The sequence below is a fragment of the Amblyomma americanum genome, chromosome 2, assembly GCF_052857255.1.
Source record: "Amblyomma americanum isolate KBUSLIRL-KWMA chromosome 2, ASM5285725v1, whole genome shotgun sequence".
NCBI lineage: Eukaryota > Metazoa > Arthropoda > Arachnida > Ixodida > Ixodidae > Amblyomma > Amblyomma americanum.
In genome coordinates, this window is record NC_135498.1 from 226600956 (window position 1) to 226626527 (window position 25572).

At 49.7% G+C, this 25572-nt stretch overlaps 1 protein-coding gene across 4 annotated transcripts in view; it reads right to left on the reverse strand.

Moving 5' to 3' along the window:
• car (vacuolar protein sorting-associated protein 33A) overlaps positions 1–24970 on the reverse strand; it is a gene marked incomplete at its 3' end in the record, with an annotated part of 181399 nt that extends 156429 nt beyond the window's left edge. For 2 of the 4 annotated variants that reach the window (XM_077655788.1, XM_077655785.1), the window contains 2 exon segments: positions 19000–19065; positions 24695–24970. In XM_077655788.1, the coding sequence (XP_077511914.1) occupies positions 19000–19052 (53 nt within the window). 4 annotated transcript variants of the gene reach the window in all.
• Between the last annotated feature and the right edge of the window lie 602 nt (positions 24971–25572).

Consider the following 25572-nt stretch of genomic DNA (forward strand, 5'->3'; position numbering starts at 1 on the left):
TCCATCCGTTGCATCCAAAGCCTGGCACAGTGCCAGCGGTGACCCTCCCCTGAACCAGTGCACACCCTCCTCGCCCCGCAGCGAGATGTGGCGGCGCCGAAGCGCATGCATAGCTGCGAACTCGGAGTAGAGATCATGTCCGTCCGTTACATCCAAAGCCTGGCACAGTGCCAGCCGTGACCCTCCCCTGAACCAGCGCAAACACTCCTCGCCCCGCAGCGAGGTGGCGGCGCCGAAGCGCATGCATAGCTGCGAACTCCCAGTAGAGATCATGTCCGTCCGTTACATCCAAAGCCTGGCACAGTGCCAGCTGTGACCCTCCCCTGAACCAGTGCACACCCTCCTCGCCCCTCAGCGAGAGGTTGCGGCGCCGAAGCGCATGTGTAGACGAACTCCCGGTCGAGATCCTGTCCATCCGTTACATCCAAAGCCTAGGACAGTGCCAGCTGTGACCCTCCCCTGAACCAGTGCACACCCTCCTCGCCCCTAAGCGAGGTTGCGGCGCCGAAGCGCATGTGGAGACGAACTCCCGGTCGAGATCCTGTCCGTCCGTTACATCCAGACTGGCACAGTGCCAGCTGTGACCCTCCCCTGAATCAGTGCACACCCTCGCCCCTCAGCGAGAGGTGGCGGGGCTGAAGCGCATACGTAGCTGCGAACTCCCGGTCGAGATCCTGTCCGTCCGTTACATCCAAGGCCTGGCACAGTGCCAGCTGTGACCCTCCCCTGAATCAGTGCACACCCTAGCCCCTCAACGAGAGGTAGCGGCGCCGAAGAGCATGCGTAGATGCGAACTCCCGGTCGAGATCCTGTCCGTCCGTTACATCCAGAGCCTGGCACAGTGCCAGCTGTGACCATCCCCTGAACCAGTGCACACCCTCCTCGCCCCTCAGCGAGAGGTTGCGGCGCCGAAGCGCATGCGTAGCTGCGAACTCCTGGTCGAGATCCTGTCCATCCGTTACATCCAAAGCCTAGGACAGTGCCAGCTGTGACCCTGCCCTGAACCAGTGCACACCCTCCTCGCCCCTAAGCGAGGTTGCGGCGCCGAAGCGCATGTGTAGACGAACTCCCGGTCGAGATCCTGTCCGTCCGTTACATCCAGACTGGCACAGTGCCAGCTGTGACCCTCCCCTGAACCAGTGCACACCCTCCTCGCCCCTCAACGTCAACGAGAGGTAGCGGCGCCGAAGCGCATGCGTAGCTGCGAACTCCCGGTCGAGATCCTGTCCGTCCGTTACATCCAAAGCCTGGCACAGTGCCAGCTGTGACCCTCCCCTGAACCAGTGCACACCCTCCTCGCCCCTCAACGTCAACGAGAGGTAGCGGCGCCGAAGCGCATGCGTAGCTGTGAACTCCCGGTCGAGATCCTGTCCGTCCGTTACATCCAAAGCCTGGCACAGTGCCAGCTGTGACCCTTCCCTGAAGCAGTGCACACCCTTCTCGCCCCGCAGCGAGAGGTGGCGGCGCCGAAGCGCATGCATAGCTGCGAACTCCCAGTAGAGATCATGTCCGTCCGTTACATCCAAAGCCTGGCACAGTGCCAGCTGTGACCCTCCCCTGAATCAGTGCACACCCTCGCCCCTCAACGAGAGGTAGCGGCGCCGAAGAGCATGCGTAGCTGCGAACTCCCGGTCGAGATCCTGTCCGTCCGTTACATCCAAAGCCTGGCACAGTGCCAGCTGTGACCCTCCCCTGAACCAGTGCACACCCTCCTCGCCCCTCAGCGAGAGGTTGCGGCGCCGAAGCGCATGCGTAGCTGCGAACTCCTGGTCGAGATCCTGTCCATCCGTTACATCCAAAGCCTAGGACAGTGTCAGCTGTGACCCTCCCCTGAACCAGTGCACACCCTCCTCGCCCCTAAGCGAGGTTGCGGCGCCGAAGCGCATGTGTAGACGAACTCCCGGTCGAGATCCTGTCCGTCCGTTACATCCAGACTGGCACAGTGCCAGCTGTGACCCTCCCCTGAATCAGTGCACACCCTCGCCCCTCAGCGAGAGGTGGCGGGGCCGAAGCGCATGCGTAGCTGCGAACTCCCGGTCGAGATCCTGTCCGTCCGTTACATCCAAAGCCTGGCACAGTGCCAGCTGTGACCCTCCCCTGAATCAGTGCACACCCTCGCCCCTCAACGAGAGGTAGCGGCGCCGAAGAGCATGCGTAGCTGCGAACTCCCGGTCGAGATCCTGTCCGTCCGTTACATCCAAAGCCTGGCACAGTGCCAGCTGTGACCCTCCCCTGAACCAGTGCACACCCTCCTCGCCCCTCAGCGAGAGGTTGCGGCGCCGAAGCGCATGCGTAGCTGCGAACTCCTGGTCGAGATCCTCTCCATCCGTTACATCCAAAGCCTAGGACAGTGCCAGCTGTGACCCTCCCCTGAACCAGTGCACACCCTCCTCGCCCCTAAGCGAGGTTGCGGCGCCGAAGCGCATGTGTAGACGAACTCCCGGTCGAGATCCTGTCCGTCCGTTACATCTAGACTGGCACAGTGCTAGCTGTGACCCTCCACTGAATCAGTGCACACCCTCGCCCCTCAGCGAGAGGTGGCGGGGCCGAAGCGCATGTGTAGACGAACTCCCGGTCGAGATCCTGTCCGTCCGTTACATCCAAAGACTGGCACAGTGCCAGCTGTGACCCTCCCCTGAACCAGCGCACACCCTCCTCGCCCCGCAGCAAGAGGTGGCGGCGCCGAAGCGCATGCGTAGCTGCGAACTCCCGGTCGAGATCCTCTCCGTGCATTACATCCAAAGCCTGGCACAGTGCCAGCTGTGACCCTCCCCTGAACCAGCGCACACCCTCCTCGCCCCTCAACGAGGTAGCGGCGCCGAAGCGCATGCGTAGCTGCGAACTCCCGGTCGAGATCCTGTCCGTCCGTTACATCCAAAGCCTGGCACAGTGCCAGCTGTGACCCTCCCCTGAACCGGTGTACACCCTCCTCGCCCCTCAACGAGAGGTAGCGGCGCCGAAGCGCATGCGTAGCTGCGAACTCCCGGTCGAGATCCTGTCCGTCCGTTACATCCAAAGCCTGTCGCTGTGCCAGCTGTGACCCTCCCCTGAACCAGCGCACACCCTCCTCGCCCCTCAGGAAGAGGTGGCGGCGCCGAAGCGCATGCGTAGCTGTGAACTCCCGTTCGCGATCCTGTCCGTCCATTACATCCAAAGCCTGGCACAGTGCCAGCTGTGACCCTCCCCTGAACCAGCGCACACCTTCCTCGCCCCTCAGCGAGAGGTGGCGGCGCCGAAGCGCATGCGTAGCTGCGAACTTCCGGTCGAGATCCTGTCCGTCCGTTACATCCAAAGCCTGGCACAGTGCCAGCTGTCACCCTCCCCTGAACCAGTGCAAACCCTCCTCGCCCCTCAGGGAGAAGTGGCGGCGCCGAAGCGCACGCGAGGCTGCGAACTCCCGGTCGAGATCCTCTCCGTCCATTACACCCAAAGCCTGGCACAGTGCCAGCTGTGACCCTTCCCTGAACCAGCGCACACCCTCCTCGCCCCTCACCGAGAGGTGGCGGCGCCAAAGCGCATGCGTAGCTGCGAACTCCCGGCCGAGATCCTGTCCGTCCGTTACATCCAAAGCCAGGCACAGTGCCAGCTGTGCCCCTCCCCTGAACCAGCACACACACTCCCCGCCCCTCAGCGAGAGGTGGCTGCGCCGAAGCGCATGCGTAGCTGTGAACTCCCGTTCGAGATCCTGTCCGTCCATTACATCCAAAGCCTGTCGCTGTGCCAGCTGTGACCCTTCCCTGAACCAGCGCACACCCTCCTCGCCCCTCAGGAAGAGGTGGCGGCGCCGAAGCGCATGCGTAGCTGCGAACTCTCGGTCGAGATTCTGTCCGTCCATTACATCCAAAGCCTGACACAGTGCCAGCTGTGGCCCTCCCCTGAACCAGCGCACACCCTCCTCGCCCCTCAGCGAGAGGTGGCGGCGCCGAAGCGCATGCGTAGCTGCGAACTCCCGGTCGAGATCCTGTCCGTCCGTTACATCCAAAGCCTGGCACAGTGCCAGCTGTGACCCTCCCCTGAACCAGCACACACACTCCTCGCCCCTCAGCGAGAGGTGGCGGCGCCGAAGCGCATGCGTAGCTGCGAACTCGTGGTCGAGATCCTGTCCATCCGTTACATCCAAAGCCTGGCACAGTGCTAGCTGTGACCCTCCCCTGAACCAGTTCACACCCTCCTCGCCCCTCAACGTCAACGAGAGGTAGCGGCGCCGAAGCGAATGCGTAGCTGCGAACTCCCGGTCGAGATCCTGTCCGTCCGTTACATCCAAAGCCTGGCACAGTGCCAGCTGTGACCCTCCCCTGAACCAGTGCACACCCTCCTCGCCCCGCAGCGAGGTGGCGGCGCCGAAGCGCATGCATAGCTGCGAACTCCCAGTAGAGATCATGTCCGTCCGTTACATCCAAAGCCTGGCACAGTGCCAGCTGTGACCCTCCCTGAACCAGCGCAAACACTCCTCGCCCCTCAGCGAGAGGTGGCGGCGCCGAAGCGCATGCGTAGCTGCGAACTCGTGGTCGAGATCCTGTCCATCCGTTGCATCCAAAGCCTGGCACAGTGCCAGCTGTGACCCTCCCCTGAACCAGCGCAAACACTCCTCGCCCCGCAGCGAGAGGTGGCGGCGCCGAAGCGCATGCATAGCTGCGAACTCGGAGTAGAGATCATGTCCGTCCGTTACATCCAAAGCCTGGCACAGTGCCAGCCGTGACCCTCCCCTGAACCAGCGCAAACACTCCTCGCCCCGCAGCGAGAGGTGGCGGCGCCGAAGCGCATGCATAGCTGCGAACTCCCAGTAGAGATCATGTCCGTCCGTTACATCCAAAGCCTGGCACAGTGCCAGCTGTGACCCTCCCCTGAACCAGCACACACACTCCTCGCCCCTCAGCTAGAGGTGGCGGCGCCGAAGCGCATGCGTAGCTGCGAACTCGTGGTCGAGATCCTGTCCATCCGTTACATCCAAAGCCTGGCACAGTGCTAGCTGTGACCCTCCCCTGAACCAGTTCACACCCTCCTCGCCCCTCAACGTCAAAGAGAGATAGCGGCGCCGAAGCGAATGCGTAGCTGCGAACTCCCGGTCGAGATCCTGTCCGTCCGTTACATCCAAAGCCTGGCACAGTGCCAGCTGTGACCCTCCCCTGAACCAGTGCACACCCTCCTCGCCCCGCAGCGAGGTGGCGGCGCCGAAGCGCATGCATAGCTGCGAACTCCCAGTAGAGATCATGTCCGTCCGTTACATCCAAAGCCTGGCACAGTGCCAGCTGTGACCCTCCCTGAACCAGCGCAAACACTCCTCGCCCCTCAGCGAGAGGTGGCGGCGCCGAAGCGCATGCGTAGCTGCGAACTCGTGGTCGAGATCCTGTCCATCCGTTGCATCCAAAGCCTGGCACAGTGCCAGCTGTGACCCTCCCTGAACCAGCGCAAACACTCCTCGCCCCGCAGCGAGAGGTGGCGGCGCCGAAGCGCATGCATAGCTGCGAACTCGGAGTAGAGATCATGTCCGTCCGTTACATCCAAAGCCTGGCACAGTGCCAGCCGTGACCCTCCCCTGAACCAGCGCAAACACTCCTCGCCCCGCAGCGAGAGGTGGCGGCGCCGAAGCGCATGCATAGCTGCGAACTCCCAGTAGATATCATGTCCGTCCGTTACATCCAAAGCCTGGCACAGTGCCAGCTGTGACCCTCCCCTGAACCAGTGCACACCCTCCTCGCCCCTCAGCGAGAGGTTGCGGCGCCGAAGCGCATGTGTAGACGAACTCCCGGTCGAGATCCTGTCCGTACGTTACATCCAAAGACTGGCACAGTGCCAGCTGTGACCCGCCCCTGAACTAGCGCACTCCCTTCTCGCCCCTCAGCGAGGTGGCGGCGCCGAAGCGCATGCGTAGCTGCGAACTCCCGGTCGAGATCCTGTCCGTCCGTTACATTCAAAGCCTGGCACAGTGCCAGCTGTGACGCTCCCATGAACCAGCGCACTCCCTCCTCGCCCCTCAGCGAGGTGGCGGCGCCGAAGCGCATGCGTAGCAGCGAACTCCTGGTCGAGATCCTGTCCATCCGTTACATCCAAAGCCTAGGACAGTGCCAGCTGTGACCCTCCCCTGAACCAGTGCACACCCTCCTCGCCCCTCAGCGAGAGGTTGCGGCGCCGAAGCGCATGTGTAGACGAACTCCCGGTCGAGATCCTGTCCGTACGTTACATCCAGACTGGCACAGTGCCAGCTGTGACCCGCCCCTGAACTAGCGCACTCCCTTCTCGCCCCTCAGCGAGGTGGCGGCGCCGAAGCGCATGTGTAGACGAAGTCCCGGTCGAGATCCTGTCCGTCCGTTACATCCAAAGCCTGGCACAGTGCGAGCTGTGACCCTCCCTGGAACCAGCGCACACCCTCCTCGCCCCTCAGCGAGAGGTGGCGGCGCCGAAGCGCATGCGTAGCTGCGAACTCCCGGTCGAGATCCTCTCCGTGCATTACATCCAAAGCCTGGCACAGTGCCAGCTGTGACCCTCCCCTGAACCAGCGCACACCCTCCTCGCCCCTCAACGAGAGGTAGCGGCGCCGAAGCGCATGCGTAGCTGCGAACTCCAGGTCGAGATCCTGTCCGTCCGCTCAATCCAAAGCCTGGCACAGTGCCAGCTGTGACCCTCCCCTAAACTAGTGCACACCCTCCTCGCCCCACAGCGAGAGGTGGCGGCGCCGAAGCGCATGCGTAGCTGCGAACTCCCGGTCGAGATACTGTCCGTCCGTTACATCCAAAGCTTGGCACAGTGCGAGCTGTCACCCTCCCTGGAACCAGCGCACACCCTCCTCGCCCCTCAGCGAGAGGTTGAGGCACCGAAGCGCATGTGTAGACGAACTCCCGGTCGAGATCCTGTCCGTCCGTTACATCCAGACTGGCACAGTGCCAGCTGTGACCCTCCCCTGAACTAGCGCACACCCTCCTCGCCCCTCAGGGAGAAGTGGCGGCGCCGAAGCGCATGCGTAGCTGCGAACTCCCGGTCGAGATCCTCTCCGTGCATTACATCCAAAGCCTGGCACAGTGCCAGCTGTGACCCTCCCCTGAACCAGCGCACACCCTCCTCGCCCCTCACCGAGAGGTGGCGGCGCCAAAGCGCATGCGTAGCTGCGAACTCCCGGCCGAGATCCTGTCCGTCCGTTACATCCAAAGCCAGGCACAGTGAAAGCTATGACCCTCCCCTGAACCAGCGGACACCCTCCTCGCCCCTCAGCGAGAGGTGGCGGCGCCGAAGCGCATGCGTAGCTGTGAACTCCCGGTCGAGATCCTGTCCGTCCATTACATCCAAAGCCTGGCACAGTGCCAGCTGTGACCCTCCCCTGAACCAGCGCACACCTTCCTCGCCCCTCAACGAGGTGGCGGCGCCGAAGCGAACGCGTAGCTGCGAACTCCAGGTAGAGATTCTGTCCGTCCGTTACATCCTAAGCCTGGCACAGTGCCAGCTGTTACCCTCCCCTGAACCAGTGCACACCCTCCTCGCCCCTCAGCGAGAGGTGGCGGTGCCATAGCGCATGCGTAGCTGCGAACTCCCGGTCGAGATCCTATCCGTCCGTTACATCCAAAGCCTGGCACAGTGCCAGCTGTGACCCTCCCCTTAACCAGTACACACCCTCCTCGCCCCTCAGCGAGAGGTGGCGGCGCCGAAGCGCATGCGTAGCTGCGAACTCCCGGTCAAGATCCTGTCTATCCATTACATCCAAAGCCTGGCACAGTGCCAGCTGTGACCCTCCCCTGAACCAACGCACACCCTCCTCGCCCCTCAGCGAGAGGTGGCGGCGCCGAAGCGCATGCGTAGCTATGAACTCCCGGTCGAGATCCTGTCCGTCCGTTACATCCAAAGCCTGGCACAGTGCCAGCTGTGACCCTCTCCTTAACCAGTGCACACCCTCCTCGCCCCTCGCGTACTCGCTCGGCCTGCATCGGCCGGCGGAGCGAGTATGCGCTGCGATGGCGCTCCTTCACCAGACGTGTCGTTGCAGTCGAGTGAGTGCATGGTAAAATAAGCAGTGGTAGCCACAGGCTTTCGCTGAACACAGTTTAGAATTTCCAGTGACCTAATTTTCTTTGTGTGTGTTTTACGAATATTTGCAGTAGTGATGTCCCTGCTGGCGTTTTAACATTAGGCGTTAGTGATCATATCAGTCAATAAGTGTTTTGTTTTCTTTGTAATAGAGGAGACAGGACTAAAAGCTCGCAAGCTTGACAGAGGTCCTGACCCCTTTTTCAACTTGGCGGTACAGCAGGCAAACGCCAAGGTATTTTTTCAGAGAAACTGAAAGTAGAGACAAAAAAAAGAGTAAGTAAAAAAACACTAAGTAAAAAACAGTGCTATTCATTGCAGCACACACAAAAAGAATAACACGTTACTGGAAAAAGGACAGTGTGATATTAAAATGTGTGCAATATCATCTCATGCACTTGTTTAGAAAAAATTGCTTAATAATGCCCTTTGAATGCTCGAAAGGGTCAAGCAATTTTTGCTTTAACTTATTTAATAATACTGGCAGAGTGTAGAAGATAGACTGTTCGATGTAATATGTTCTAGGAGTCGGCACTAACCACATTTCTTTGTCTAGTTTGTGGAATATGAGTATTTTTCACAAGTTCTGCCAAATCACCAATATAATTTTCATCACTCCGTGAAGAACATTTGTAGCTTATTAAATGTCTGTAATTGTATAAAGCAAGGACTGGAAGGATTTCACATTTTAAAAAGAGGTCATGTTTGGAGGAACAGTATGGTACACCAGCAATGCATCTTACAGCTCTTTTTTGAAGAAGGTGCAGCTTGGTCAAAGTAGTGACATCAGTAGTGGCCCACACGGTACAACAATATTGTGAGATAGAACAAAGGAGTTTAAAGTAACAGGAAAGTAACTTTGACAGAAAGAATACCGCGCGTCGTAGATAGCCTTAAATGTAGTAATGAAATTCAAGTAGGCAGTATCATTATTATCTGCCTTGAAAACGTGGTTCCAAGCTTGTTGGCTAATACCTGAAAAAAATAATTCAAGGTTTTTGTATAAATTACTCTTCTTAATATGTCCAAGACTTAACCAACATGACGATTCCAAGATGATCACTAATGTCGATTTAAACAACGTCTGCAGTAATAAAATTTGTGTCAACATTTGTAATGAATACATCTAACAAAGATGCACTTTCTAAAGTCACTCACGTCGGCTTTGTTATTACGGTAAATAAACCATTCGGAGCAATTAAAGCCTGCAGTTCTTTTCGCGGTTGTGTACTTGAGAGCATATTTAGTTCTTTTTGCAGTTGTGTACTTGAAAGCATATTTATGTTGATATCACTGCCTAGAACCATATCTATAGATTGATCAGATGCATAGCTAAAGATCCTTTCATGGAATTAAGAAAACGACTGATGACACCGGATGGTGGCCTGTACATTACACAGAAACATTTGTCCGAGCTTCATAGTGTGAGCACTTCGTAATAAACAGTATTCGTAACCAGCTATATTGTGTACAGCTCCAAGTCAAACAAAACAACACACGAGTAAACCGGAAACTTCTGCATTTAGGAGAATTGACAAAAACAGTTTATCTGAGCTTTGAGGCCTTTGTGTTAGCTCAGATTGGAGTAATATTTTAAGAGAGGAGGATGCATGCAAATCATACATAATTTTTACATCAACTATTCAAGAACATACAATACTGCATTTCCTCAATCTACACACAAAACGTATAGGAAATCAAGAAAACCATGGAGTTCAGAACAACTATATGACCGAATACAGGAAAAGAAACGAATTTTTCTCATTTTGTGAGAACACAAGATACTGGCGTTCTTCATCAATTCAAAAAAATTTGCAATACGCTAGGCACTGACCTAAAAAAAGCAAGACCTGATTATTACGCGAGAAAGTTCTCAATGTCTGATGGCTCGAAGGGAACATGGAACACACTTAACGATCTTCTAGGTAAAAAGAAAACCAACATACACATCTCACTCAACATTCATGGTTCTGACTATGATGGCGCTGACTGAGCAAATGAATTTAATAGGCACTTATCTGTCTGTCCACCAAAATCAACTGATAGTGTTCATGAAGATGCCTCAGTGTATATAACCAGTAAACATAGTAATTCAATGTTTTTGTTACCTTGCACTGACTTTGAAATAATTAGCATTATTCACTCTACGCAGTAACCGTGCCCCAGGTATCGATGGCATAGCTTTAGTCCCAATAAAGAAAGTAGCAGATGTCATTGCGATACCACTAGCACATATACTAATGTTCAAGACAGGTGCATTTGCACATCAGCTGAAAATAGCTCATGTCACTGCCATTCATAAAGGAGGTGACATTAATGATTTAGATAAATATCGGCTGATCTCTATTCTTTCAGTTTTCGCTAAGATTGCGGGATTTGCAATTTACACGTTTTTCAATGTATCTAGAGAAAAACCATGTTTTCTCCAAGCTACAATAAGAATCTTAAAAAAAACAATACAACTGAGGCAGCTTTACTGGAAATTAAAGAAAAGCTGATTGAAAACATAGAGAATAACTGTTAACAGTTGGCATATTTCTTGATATGAAGAAAGCATTTGATTCGGTCAACTATAAGATATTGCTGAAAAAGATGCAGTGTTATGGTATACGTGGCGTTCCTTTAACTTTATTTACTAGTTACCTTGACAACCGACTTCAAACAACTATCATAAACGGTATTTCCTCTGAGATCGGACAAATTGTGTCTGGTGTGCCACAGGGCTCAGTTCTGGGACCAACGTTGTGGTCGAAGGGAAGTGGTCGAAGCGGTCGACGGGGTGCACCAACTGTCTGCAAAAACGAGCTCACTGTGTCATTGGGACAGGTGGCTGGGGGCACAGCACGCAAGTCCGGGGCATAGTTGTCGGAATTAGAAGGATGTGGTAATGCCGAGTCCATAGTAGGTGTTGGATGGAGCCTGCTGTAATGCGTCGCAAGAATGCCACCACCTTCGGTGGCTGTCTCGTCTGTCGTGGAGGCACAGTCACGTGGGAAGGCGCCAGGTGGGCAGGGAGCCAAGGCAGGCAGCATACATGATGCGTTATGCGCGACAAAGCTCTGGTGTGGCTGGCATGCGTGCCCCGCAACAAGATTGGGCTCACTGAGGTTGGGCTGGAGGTAGCAGGCGATCATGGGACTAGAAGCGCATTGGGGCCCGGGTTGAGAGAGAGCTCTTCTGGTGATGGTTCAAGGGCAGGCGCCACAGCTGGCAAGCAGGGCTGGGCAAGAGGCGCCCTGGGATGGGAGCTCGCAGGTGGATGGCCGTCCGTAGGGGCCGGTGGAGCAAACTTGGTAGAGACCGGGGTGGGGAGTGGCTCCGATGTAGTAGCTGGCAGAGGAAAAACCGAAGCAGCTATGAGGGGGGATTCAGCCAGTGGTCGCGAGTTGAGTGGCGGCGCAGCTTCTGAGCCCGGAACAGCAGCGCAGAGAGTCGACGGGAGCTCCAAGCCAAAATACGCAGTCAGGGCCTTCATGAAATCGGCGTAAATGTCTGGGCCAGGAGGCGGCAACCACAGCTTTGCCAGGAGATTGGCTCAGAGTTCGTGGCTGGCATGCTGATAGCACGGCAGCTGGCCGGACACATGGTTGACGTGAAAGTGCGAGTCCAGCAGCGCCAGCCACAAAAACGGGGTCCCTGGCATAAAACACAGGCAGGCCGGGCAGCCGAGGAAGAAACGAGCGCTGATACGGCTGGAGGAGCTCACCGGATGCGATGGTAGGCGCGTACAAGGCGGCAAGAAGTTGCTGAAAACTAGGCACGAACAACGGGCGTGCAGTGGCAAGGACAAGCGAAGGCAGAGGATGAGCAGGAGTGCAGAGCTGGTGGGGGCAGTGTTGCGTGCGTCGAAGCTGCCGTCCAGAGTCACATGATGTGGAAGGTAATCCACATTTTCAAGCCGATAGCCTTTACTGGCTCATACTCGCGTCTGTCTGTTACATTTTAGGTACACGTGAAAAAAACCAGCGAGAAAAGACGCAAGACCAGAGGAAGACGCACACAGACAGTCGCCGGACTTTCAACTGAATTTATTAAGGTTCCACCACATATTTATAGCCACTACTTGCGCAGGCGCACATACATGCCACATTCAACAAAGTCCGGACGTCATTACTAGCCAGATAAAAAATTCCATTCTTTGTCAGTGAGAATAACAGATGGGTCGCTGATACAAACACACTCGTTCTTTATTAAAAACGCTTCTAACAGCTCACGCTCGTGCCTGGACTTCCCGCGGCCGATAATGGTAGCATAGTTCAGCAAAGCTGAGCAGTTTTTGTACTCCTTGACATGTATGGCCAGGTTGCTCCCTGTACCTAAGCGCAGCGAGTGTAGTGCCTGTACTGTGTAATGTTTTTTTGGCCAAGTTCAATTCGTCGCTGCAGAAAGCACTTCAAGACAAGCGTGTTGTAAAAATTTTTCGATATGTGGATGACTTTTTAATCATTTTAAACTTATCAACTGACCAGCTAACCTCTGTGGCGGACCGGATTTTAAATTTTTTTAGTGCCTGTTCAAAAAACATGGTCTTCACCAAAGATTTACCCACTAACAACACCATTAGGTTTCTAGATTTAGAACTCAAGTTTTTAGCTGACGAGCACATTTGCTGGAAGTATGCCCCTCGGTCTAAAAAGGCACTTTTGCCTTATGCTTCCGCTCACTCGAAGCTGGTAAAACGTGGCATTGCCAACCTGTGTTTCTCAAATGCCCTGAGAAAAAGTTGCCCGCATGCCATGCAGCAGAGTTTTGCCGAGCAGGTGGTTCGACTAGAGGCCTCTGGGTTTCCTTCCTCTTTGCTGTTGGCGGTCGCTGAAACCTTGGGCAAGAAAATGAAGAAGCCTGCTGCCAATACCGAGCACACAACACAGAGGACAAAGAACTTTGAGGTGATTCCCCACTACCATGAAATTTCGCATGGACTGAAAAAGGTTTCCCAAAAATTTGGACTGAATTTGGTGTTTTCGGCCCCCTGAAAGCTTTCCAGCCTTTGCGTCCGTATCTCCGGCTCCAAGCGGGAACCTGCCTGCAAAACTAAGCACCAAACAAAGTTCACGAAGTGTGCTGTGGGGGTAGTATATTCTATCCCTACTTCTTGGGGGGAAATTTACATTGGGCAGACGGGGCAATGTTTGAACGAGCGATTCAGGGAACATGGCAGAACGCTGCGCTTAGGTACAGGGAGCAACCTGGCCATACATGTCAAGGAGTGCAAAAATTGCTCAGCTTTGCTGAACAATGCTACCATTATCGGCCGCAGGAAGTCCAGGCACGAGCGCGAGCTGTTAGAAGCGTTTTTAATAAAGTACGAGTGTGTTTGTATCAGCGACCCATCTGTTATTCTCACTGACAAAGAATATAATTTTTTATCTGGCTAGTAATGACGTCCGGACTTTATTGAATGTGGCATGTATGTGCGCCTGCGCAAGTAGTGGCTATAAATATGTGGTGGAACCTTAAAAAATTCAGTTGGAAGTCCGGCGACAGTCTGTGTGCATCCTCCTCTGGTCTTGCGTCTTTTCTCGCTGGTTTTTTTCACGTGAACATGTACCAACTCGCCCAACAATTCACGCTTCTGAACATTTTAGGTAACGTGATATCTCTGCCACGCTAGCACCAGCTGCTCTTCTCTTCTGTCGTGAAATGAATTCAGGCATGGCAAATTCAAATCAGTGCACAGAGTCGCAAACGGTTTTCGCCTTCCCGCAGTTAAGAGATATCTAGGTGCCTCCAACGAATTTCGGAGGTCCCGGTAGCCGCAGCTGGTGAGCCAGCGGAGCGTGCTGTCAATGTTGCTGGCCAGGCCGGTTGCTGAAAGTGTTCTGTTGTGTGCGAGCGAAGTCGCACTTCCAGCTACATTATTATCAGTGGCGCTGGCTACTTTTTCCAAAGGAGTAGCATTTAAACAGTATTTCTGTGCGCTCGCACAGTTTTCAAATGTAATCATCTCCACCCCTAAAAGGCTGCTTTTCCAAATGCGTTATCACTGCAAACAGCTGAACTGAGGTATCCAAAAGAACTCGCAGGTGGTAACAGAGATCCAGCTACAGCTGAATGTCTGTATTTTCATTCTATAATTTTCTACTTTTCTACTATAATTTTCATTCTGCTATAAATTGAGGTAAATGAGCGACATGCATATCCGTAGAGTTATAGTGCACTCTTTTTAGTTTTCCACACATTTTCGTTCTTCAACAAACACTCCTCTTCAGTCCGCCACCGCTGCTCAGCAGAGCGTTTCACAGCTGCCGCCACAGACAGACCGAGCTAATACATTCCACACCCTCCTCCTCCCAAGGTACCCTGTTGCTATGGCCGACTACTAGGGATCGGAAAAAATGCTCGAATTATCCGTACGTTCGTATTATCGAATGAACCCCAGCCACCCAAGGAAGCTGCCAAGAACTGCATCACAGTAAATTTGTGCAGTGAAAGACTGCAGGGCAATGGGCACATGCTGTTGAGATAGAAACAGTGCAGCCATGACTAATCTTCACGTTTCCATCAATGCTTTATTGGGTGCATACCACCGGGAGTGTCCAAGCAGAACTTCTCTGTGGTGGAGCTCCACCACTACCAGGTCACCAAATGGCACAGTTGCACGTGAGGAGGCTTCATCGAACAAACAGCGCATGGCACATGACGAGTGCACAGTTTCGGCACACTGGAAGAATGGAACCACACGGACAGAAACAAAGGAAACACCCAGCAGCACCGAAGAGGGGGAGGGGGGGGGGGAGAAAAGAAAACACCAGTGATGCATTGTCTGAAATGTCAGTTATTGCATCGGCGTCACCATGGAAAAGCTGCAGGCTGGTGCCAAGCTCTGTAAGGCCAAACCCAAACAAAACAGTCGGACTGTTTTCGGAGATGAGGCTGTCTCTTCTTCAGCATATTGTCAGAGAAGCACGAGCGACTGCACAGCATGGAATTCAGGTTTTGAGCAGGGCAATTTCGACGACTGCCTGCCGTCTGGACACAGCCTTCCTTCAAGAGCCCATTTAAAATAACCGATGCGAGACCCGTAGCAACCAATTTAGTGAGCATACAACAGCACAGACTGACATGGGCACTGGCCGGGACCAAACAGGCTGTTCTAATTGTCCAGATTTCCAAATTAATGAGGGTCCAATTAACAAACTCTTACTTTGTTGAAAATAACGTAAAACATGCATGCTCTAAAGAACGGGGTAGCCTAAAAGCAGTGAACAGGAAACTAGGCATAGGTAAAAACCAGGTGTGTGCGTTAAGAGACAAGGAGGGCAATGTCATTAGCAATATGGATAAGATAGTTAAAGCAGCCGAAGAGTTCTCCGCAAATATGTACAGTAGCAAATGCAATCAGAACGTTGATGATAAAGACAGCAGCGCACAGCAATGCATCCTCCCACCAGTAACGAAAGAGGAAATAAAGGAAGCCTTAGGGGCAATTGGAAAGGTGAAAAGCAGCTGGAGAGGAACAGGTAACAACAGAGAACTGTTGAAGGACAGAGGGGAGATTGTGCTAGAAAAACTAGCCACCCTGTATACGCAATGCCTTATGACCTCCACCGTACCAGAAGCTTGGAAGAATGCAAACATATTCTTAATTCATAAGAAAGGAGATGCCAAGAACTTGAAAAATTGCAGACCGATCAGCTTACTGTTCGTTGCCTACAAGGTATTTACTAAGGTAATCTCAGTCAGGGCAACCGTAGACTTTAATCAAACAAATGATCAGGCTTTCGCAAAGGTTTTTTTAAGGTTTATGGGGGTTTAATGTCCCAAAGCGACTCAGGCTACGAGAGACGCCACTTTCGTAAAGGATATTCCATAATAGATCATATTCACACTATCAATCAGGTGTTAGAGAAATGCACAGAATGTAACTAACCCCTATATATAGCCTTCATTGATTATGAGAAAGTATTTGACTCAATGGAAACCTCAGCAGTCATACAGGTATTGCGGAATCAGGGTGTAGAAGAGCCTTATGTCAAAATACTCGAAGATATATATTGGGACTGCACAGCTACCATAGTCCTCCATAAAGTCAGCAATAAAATTCCAATAAGGAAGGCCGTCATGCAGGGAGACACGATCTCATCAATGCTATTCACCGCCTTTTTACAGGAGGTATTCCGAGGCCTGAATTGGGAACAGTTGGGGATAAGAGTTAATGAAGAATACCTAAATAATCTGACATTGCCTTGCTGGGTCGTTCAGGAGATGAACTGCAAATCATGATCAATGAGTTAGTCAGGCAGAGCAGAACGGTGGGTCTAAAAATTAAAATACAGAAATCCAGAGTATTGTTCAAAAGCCTAGCAAGGGAACAGCCATTCGCAATTGGCACCGAGAGGCTGGAAGTGGTAACGGAATACGTCTACTTAGGGTAGGTAGTGACAGCTGCTCCGGATCATGAGAGGGAAATAAATAGAAGGATAAGAATGGGGTGGAGCGCATATGGCAGGTTCTATCAGATCATGAATGGCAGGTTATCAAGAGAAAAGTGTACAACAGCTGCATTTTACCAATACTCACCTATGGGGCATTAACATGGAGGCTAATGAAAAGGGTTCAGCTTAAGCTAAGGACAACACAGCAAGCAATGGAAAGAAGAACGATAGGTGTAAAGTTAAGCGACCAGAAGCGGGCAGAGTGGGTGAGAGAACAAACGCGTGTTAATGACATCCTAGTCAAAATTAAGAGGAAGAAATGGGTTCCTTAAGAGTAACGGAGTGGATTCCAAGAGAAGACAAGCGTAGCAGGGGGCGACAGAAGGTTAGGTGATCAGATGAGATTAGGAATTTTGCAGGCATAAGGTGGGCGCAGCTGGCAAAGGGCAAGGTTAATTGGAGAGACATGGGAGAGACCTTTGCCCTGTAGTGGGTGAAGTCAGGCTAATGATGGTGGTGATAATATTTCGGTTTTCTGCATCGTTCTGCTCTGCCGGTCTAAGTCACTGAAAAAGGCATGAAAACTTTGCCGAATATGTTGGACAGGTGCAGATGGCAGGTGCAGCAGGCATTGAAAGAGGACAGGTGCTAGAAAAAGCTCTTCAGCAGCGACGTGCTCAAGGACACTTCATGGCTTTCTTTTTCAGGACCTCACATTTTAGTGGCGCAAGTCAAAAAGATACTAGAGGTGCCTTTCAACACGCGGTCAATCGCACTAATCGGCACTTGCAAGAGTGCAACCAACACTCTGCCAATACCCTGCACACAGCCATGTGCGTGTGTGCGTGTGCGTGAGAGAGAGCGCACGTGCGTGTGTGCGCGCGTGTGTGTGCGTGTGCGTGTGCGTGCATGTGTGTGTGCGTGTGTGCGCGTGCGTGCATGTGTGTGTGTGTGTGTTATATATTAATGACATTTCAATTGGTACACGGTCTTCATTTAGAATGTTCGCTGATGATTGTGCCGTTTACAGAGTAATTTGTGCAAATTCTGAGTAACAAGTCTTGCAAGATGATTTAGGTACCATAGCAGGTTGGTGTGCGTGTTGGGGTATGTCATTAAATATAAACAAAACTGTTCACATCACCTTTACAAGAAAATGCACTTGCCATCCATATAGGTATAGAATTGGTGACATTAATTTAAATACCTTGGAGTCTTTTTTACATCTGATTTACGGTGGAATAGGCACGTTAACTATATAGAAAATAGGGCAGCATCAGTTTTGGGTTTCTCGAGAAGGAATTTCATTCATCTTCCAAGTGGATTAAAACACAGCTCTACTTCAGTCATGTTCGACCAATACTTGAGTATGCGTGTGTTTGTTGGGATCCTTACACAGCTGAGCTTATAGACAAATCAGAAAAAATCCAGAACAGGGCAGTCAGATTTGTTCTTAGAAATTACAGCCGGAAACTTAGCATGACAGAAAGCAAATATGAACTTCAATGGCAAGAGCTAAAGGATCGTAGAAGAAATGCTAGATTAAAATTTTTTCACAACATTCATTACTCTAAAACAGGCATCAACCCTGGAAAGTATATCCAGGCACCAAATTATATATCGAAGCAACAGGACCACGATTTGAACGTCAGAGAATTTTCTTGTAGGCGTGACGTCTTGCGTTACTCTTTTTTTGTTAGAACTGTGCGAGAATGGAACAGTTTGCCATCAAGCACTGTGTATATTTCTATGAACAATGCTTTTTACCATGAGTTGAAATAATATGTAAAGTGACAGTTAACGCTTGTAGACCCCCTGCTGTAATGCTTTACACGTATGCAGGTATCCAATAAATAAATAAATAAAATGTTGGAAAAAAAATACCTGCAGCACAACTGACACTCGGAAGAGCACACAGGAAACGCATCATTCCCTTCTTCGAGGCCTATTCGTCCCACTTTATATGATTATACACTCTGCACGTTTTTCTTTGACATTAATATACATAGATCACCAATGTGGCACCAATGTGGCATTCCCCTACTATAACTAAATAATTTGTAATCAGATGTATTCTCTCACTCTGTTTCGGTTTCTGCAATCGAACGCTGGCTGACGTTATGTGATGCATGATAAAACCCCAATATAATAGTTGTTACGCTGTTTGTTATCATTCCAGCTCTTGAAGCAGGCTGGCTTAACTGCAATAATGATTCAAAGCAGCGGATTAGTGATTATATTGCAGTTATTCTGTGTGTCCTGTGACTTTGTGTGTCATGTGGCCTAAAGCCACCTTTGATGTTGCAGCCCATTTGGTTGAAGAAGCCGAAACAATGATAGAAATGACATTCAAAAATAAGCTATTTAGAAGCGACGTGTTAGCTTCCATTGTCCTCCAGGGTGCCAAGTGGCAGCTGGTGTATTGACATGTGTCCGCTGACAAGGAGTGGGAAGAATTAAGGGCAAATGCTTCATTGTGTCTTGAGGTACGTGGCATCTGAGCCAACAGAGTGCAGCTCATCCCCATTTCCAGCAGTGCAGCATGTGGCCTCATCCAGAGAGGCTGATAAGGAAGGAAAGACACTACAACATGCACATTCACACTCACCCGTAGCAGGCCAAACTCAGCGATGAGACTGAACGGCCCAGCCAGAGACTCATCCCACACGATGGCCTGAAATAAGCCACAGGGCACACACGCCATTAGCAGGCTGGCAAAGATCACTCCACAGCTTAACTCGAGTACAGCCGCTTCGTGACAACCATAATAGGGCTTCACTAATTTCAACATCATACAAGCTGGTTCAACCCATACATATCTATGAACCTCTCAATCTTTTCAACATGGCATTTTTGAGAATACTTAGCTTGTAACCGCTTAACACTATCTATTACAATAAGCAAAAGCATACAATAACAGGTCAAATTCAATATCCTCATAAAACCACAGCAAAAGTATGGCCTGCCAGTGTTGGTTCAAATAGGTTTCTTAAGCCTCAGCAGTCCTGTGAATGTAGCCGCAGGTCTAAGGGTTCTACGATTATGAGTTTTCTCCACGCTCTCCTGCTACGGGCTTCTGGGCCAGCATCCAGAAAACTTTTATGGCGCATAATTAGTTAAATGCGTGTCTGACAGAATGCATATTTAAAGCAAAATTGCAAGAAATCTCCTGAGAGCTGTTCGGCTGCTGGGACCAGAAATACGATTTACATATATCAACAAACCTGGAAGGCTGCTCAGAGCACCCCTATTTTTGCACACTGTTGAAAGGATGACTATGTGGGAGCACAGTGCATGCTTCCTGACTTCCAATGGCATTCTGGATAACTGCATAAAAAATACCTCATTGTGTGCGTCAATTCTCAGAATCGGATAATCCCCCTGGAAATCTCAATCTGCCTAACACACTTTTTTTTTTTATTTCAGCAGAATTGCAGTACATATGGGATTCATTTCGTGATTACATCTGCTGAGGTTCCCGAGGCAAAAGGCGTCATATGGCGCCTGACATGGCCTCGTGACCTTCACATGTGCAGCGCAGCAGCGTACAGTGGCAGTAGATTCTAGATGGCGATAAACAGAACTGTCTGACATCAGTTTTACAGAAGATCAAACGCGACAAGTTTCGAAAAGGAAAATATAATGGAGAGCCAAACGCGACAAGTTTAGAAAAAAGAAAACATATATATAAGTAATACAGGCAAAGCAGTATATCTGCACGAAAAAACGGACAACCAACAATACAATTGCACATTTTCTTTGACAACACCAACAGGAATCATAAATAAAGAGGGTTTGGTTTGCACAGGTGATATGGGTATGGATTAGTAACAAGACTGCAAGTGAAAGCGAGACGTGGTTCCGTGTTAATTTGCGATATCAGCCAAATCGTTTTGGTTGCCTTTTTTGCTTCTTTCTTACAATTGTGCCTTTTGGACTTCGGAACTGTGAACAGCGCCCTCATGGCATAGTTTGGTGGCCATACTTGGTGTTACTGTGCGGCATTTTGCAACAGTACTTCTTTCACTCGCCTTTTAAAGGAGTAGCGTGTTTTGCTCTCAGATGCGATGGTAACTATTTCTGGAAATGTGTTTAGTAATAATGGTAGCTGATAATCTATTGATTGTTCTCCGTACCTAGTTCTAGCCCCTTGTTTCACGTATGTTTCATCTCTCAAAGCATAACCACAGTCTGGTCGTTTGTATCTGTTAACAAAGCTTGTGCCATGGGATTTTATTTTAAGATACAGGTAATTCGCCATGCTTTGCTGGTAAACGTTCGTAATAGGCAAAGTTTTATATTTAGGAAACAGTGGGGACGCATGTTCATATCGCGATTTGTTTTCTATAAACCGAATGTATTTCTTTTGCAGAACATGCAGTTCTTCAAGACTGCTCTTACCTATGCTGCCCCACACTAAAATGCAGTAGTATAAACGGGAGAAGATCATCGCGTAATAGAGTTTCTGTTTAAACCATGCCGGAAGAATAAGCCTTAACTTGCTGAGGAGGCCAATGCTTCTTGAAGCATTTATGCGCAGTTTTGATACGTGTTGTGCCCAGCTCATGTGTTCATAGAAATACACTCCCAAGAATTTTTGCACATCCACTCTAGTTATATGAAGGTCCTGAAAAGTTAACTTTACACTACTGTCTATTGCCTTATTCCTCGCTCTAAATATTACGTAACTGGTTTTTTCTACATTAAGGGTTAATTTGTTTGATGATAACCAGGTTTCAAGAGCTCGAAGCCACTCATTTGCCATATTCATAACATTCAAAAGATCGCCTCCACTAAAAATACATTTGTATCATCTGCGTACAAGATAATATTTGGCGTCCGGGGTATCATCACAATATCATTTATGTACACAAGGAACAGTAAAGGTCCTAAAATTGAACCCTGTGGCACGCCGTATTTTATAATTTGCAGACTTGATTTGACGCTGCTGCTTAAAGATCACACAACAACACGGGTGAAGCAATGTTAGATTCAGCATTCAGTTTCGACTTGTTGCAAGTAGTTGACAGGTTCACGAGAATACACGACAGCTCAAAATACTAGCTTCTTGACCTTTCTTTCTTCTGAGTGGTCATTAGTAATAGGGATAAGATAGTTAATGTAGCCAAAGAGTTCTACACAAATCTATACTGCAGCCAATGTAATCAGAGCGTTTATGAAAGAGACGGTAGCGAACAGTAGTGGGTCATCCCGCCAGTAACGAAAGAGGAAGTAAAGAAAGCCTTGGAGCAATTCAAAGGGAAAAGCAGCTGGTGGGGGTCCGGTAAAAGCCGATCTGTTGAAGCATGGAGCGGAGATTGTGCTAGAAAAACTAGCCACCTTGTATACGCAATGCCTTGTGACCTCGACCGTACCGGAATCTTGGAAGAACGCAAACAGTATTTTAATTCACAAGAAAGGAGGTGCCAAGGACGTGAAAAATTACAGGCCAAACAGCTTACTGTCCGTTTCCTACAAGGCATTTACTAAGGTAATCGCTAATTGAGTCACGACAACCTTAGACTCCAATCAACAAAATGATCAGGCAGGATTTTGAAAAGGATATTCCTCAACAGATCATATTCATACTATCAATCAGGTGATAGAGAAAAGCGCAGAATATAACCAACCCCTATATATAGCCATTAATGGTTACGAGAAAACATTTGACTCAGTGGAAACCTCAGCAGCAATGCAAGCATTGCGGAATCAGGATGTAGAAGAGCATTATGTGAAAATATTGAAAGAAGTGCAAAACATATTCTATAGATTCCCATAACATTATCATTTTCTTTGCAGAGCCCATCAGTGCTCGTTCAAAATATTAAACTTTCTAGCCTTTAACATACGAACCTTTAACACACTGTAAACATTAATCTATTTGCACATAAATGCTTAGTTACTTAAAAACATTGTTAGTGATAAGTTACAGTTCAGTCAGGCTGTTAGTAAAATTTAAAAAACCTGCCTGTATAAAAATTACTCGCACAAAAGGCTCCTAAGGCATTCAATATGCAATGTCTTCGTGGTGGAGGCTGTACCCTTCAGGTATCCTGGTTGGTGGATCTCAGGATGCTCAAACACATCAATATTCTCACCAGCTGTGCAGATTAACGCAGTCTCTTCGTTAGATGTGAGCTGATGCAGGCTCCTATTTGACGTCTGCCTACTGCTATTTCGCTGCCAAAATTAGGCGACGTGCTAACATTCCTCAATGCACTTCAATCACTGCCCTTTTTGTAATTCCATAGGAGCTCCATCAATCACTCCCTGGTTCTCTATTGCAAAAAGGAAGGCTGCTTAACAAGGCGTCCTCAGCTGCCACAACATATGCAAAACGCAAGAAACAATGCATGGCTAACATCAAAATACTTAACGGCATGCCACCAAAATATATCACAACACATGGCAATTACAAGCACAAAACCTCAGGAGATGAAGCATACAGCTGTGTTTGACCCAGCTAATTCAGTTGCGTAGCAAACAAGAACAGGAACCCTTGGGTTAACCACCATTGGCTTGCTTTTACACGCCAGATCATATATGTAAGGATCATATATATAAGCTACCTCTACTGCCCCTTTTTTGAACTACACTATTTACAACAGCCTTTGACCAAGGCACACTACCTTCTGATCGGAATAAGAGCAGTGAAAAAACAAGCTTACCTATAAACCGTTTCTCTAACGTGTACTCAATCGATCAATCGATCAATCAATCAGCGGTTTATTGTTTGATTTGTACAAAATACATATGAGGATAATATTCAGCAAGAGGTTCCTAAGTACAACTTTAGAGCTTATCACTGACACCAACCTGATGAGCCATCTTAACAGCACAACGCTACATAGTTTCAGAGCCGGATTTTCTTGCAACCCACAGCCGCAGTATTTACATGACACTGCCTCTTTAGTTAAGAGGCAAGCGAGTAGGCTGTATATTTTTGGCTTTCCGCAAGGCATCTGATTCGGTCTTACATACATTGCTATTACAGAAGCTGTCTGTTCTTAACATACCTGCTATACTTTTGATCTCGACTGAAGCTTATCCGCTCGAAAGAAGGCAGCATGTGGTTCTTGATGGCGCATCGTCATCTTATGCAGTTGACTTATCTGGCATCCTGCACACATCTGTTTTGAGCCCGCTTGTTTTCCCCTAGAATGAATGTGCTGAAACTGTTCCAAGAAGAGTCAGACTATACATCAATGAATGTTGCATCTATTGCATTGATCACGACTGCTAGCAGAATGAACTCAACTCTGTTCTTTCGTGGTGCAACATGTGGAACATGAAACTTAATATTTTAACGAGCAATCTGATTAGCTTTACAAATAAAGAAAGCAGCCTTTCATTAAACATTATATTACCGATGGCATTTGTTTGTTCGTTGTGACAAAGTTTACCTACCTAGCCAATGTTTTTTCAAGCTCCATGTCCTAAAATGCTAAAATGCTCGATTTGAAATGATCTACTATGATTTCAGGAACCGGTCATCCGATGTTGACAAACGTTTGGGGTGGGCCTTGGTCTCTGACGGGAGCAAGCAAGTACTCATAAATATCATTGCTTATAAGGAGAGGGCTGAGTCAGACTGGTTGGTTCAGGTTGAACTTAAATATTCGAAAAAGGAATAGTGAAGTTTACTTAAAGGAGCCCTCTAATGTGCATGCCCGCGTGGACAACATTATGAAAGTACGAGTTTAATTGCCGCCTAAATGTTCTTAAATTTTCCTTTTTCCCCCCACTACAGACGACTGGAACTGTCTGCCGGATCATACAGTATAACTGCACCTGCTTCGCCCTTTTTGACATGCATTGTTGCATGACCACAACATCTGCAAGCCTCCGCATCCATGAAATGTTTCCGGGTTGCATTATGAATGTATTATGTATGGTGTGTACTGCGCATCACAGTGTTGCATCGTTTGTTCCTCATTTGCACTACAAATTCTCGTGTGCCTACTGCCTATCATGATTCATACTTTCCCCCTACACTAATGCCTGGAAGGGCGCTGTAGTAAATAAACAAGCTTATCTGACTGGCTCCCCTGGTTTCACGAGACGCTTTCACCGCATACCACCGAAATCTATCGGGGATTGAAGTAAATGCATGATATCCCTTGCATCCTGTGCTGCCCACGCGTGGATTGCCACACTGGTGAGCAGGCGAGAAGCGGTGGGCAGTGCACACACACAGCTCGGCCACCGATGGGCAAAAACGAAAGCGTGCACCTCAGAGAAACGGGGTCGCCGAACGCGAGAGGTGCTCTGACTGCACCAGGCATGCAAACAGGCGTATTCACCTTGGTGCCACTGCACTTGTCGAGCAATCCAATAAGTTCTCTTCTTGCAGCCTCGCGCAGCAACGCGATATTCACTCGACCGTTCGACAGGTGCGCGGCCATTTTCGAATCCGCCCCCCTAAAACAAAAATCGGCTGTGCGGTGGCTAGATCAATATTTGCTTGTTTTTTTGTGTTTAGTGACGTCACCGGAACTTCCGCTGCTGCACCTTCGGTCCTTTGGAAACACGCAAATATACTTGCTAGTGTGCCGAGGGTGCGCACTCGCTGCGGTGATGCCTTCCTGCAGCCACCGCGTGGTGGCGCTGCCAGTCGCTAAGGTGCCACCACGCCGCGTTCGCTGCCGAGGCAGCGTAGGTGCGGCAAGTCTGGCGTTGGTGCGCTGCGCTTTTCACTACGAAAGCCTGTCTCTGAACGCTTTGAGAGCACTTTTGGCATAAAAACACTAATGGCTGCAGATAATCTTACCGGTCTGGCATTACCAGGAGAAAGTCCTGGAGCTGAAGAAAAGCGTCGACTTCTGTAGCGAATCATGTGATGACATATCCGAAACAAAGGTTGATGTTAAGGAACTCATCAAGGAAGTCAAAGCGTTACGAGACACTAATCATGCAATGAAAGAGGAAAACCGCAAGCTTGCTCGACGAGTAGATGAACTGGAACAATATTCCCGAATAAATAACCTTGAAATAAAAGGGGTTCCTAAGGACGGTGACGCAACAGACATTGTGGTCAAACTAGGAACACTCGTTGGCGAACCTATCTCAAAAACTGACATTGATATCTGCCATAGAGTACCCACCTCAAAAGAAGATGAAAAGAACATCATTGTGCGCTTTGCCCGGCGGGAGAAACGCATTTTAGTATCAGCAAAGGCGA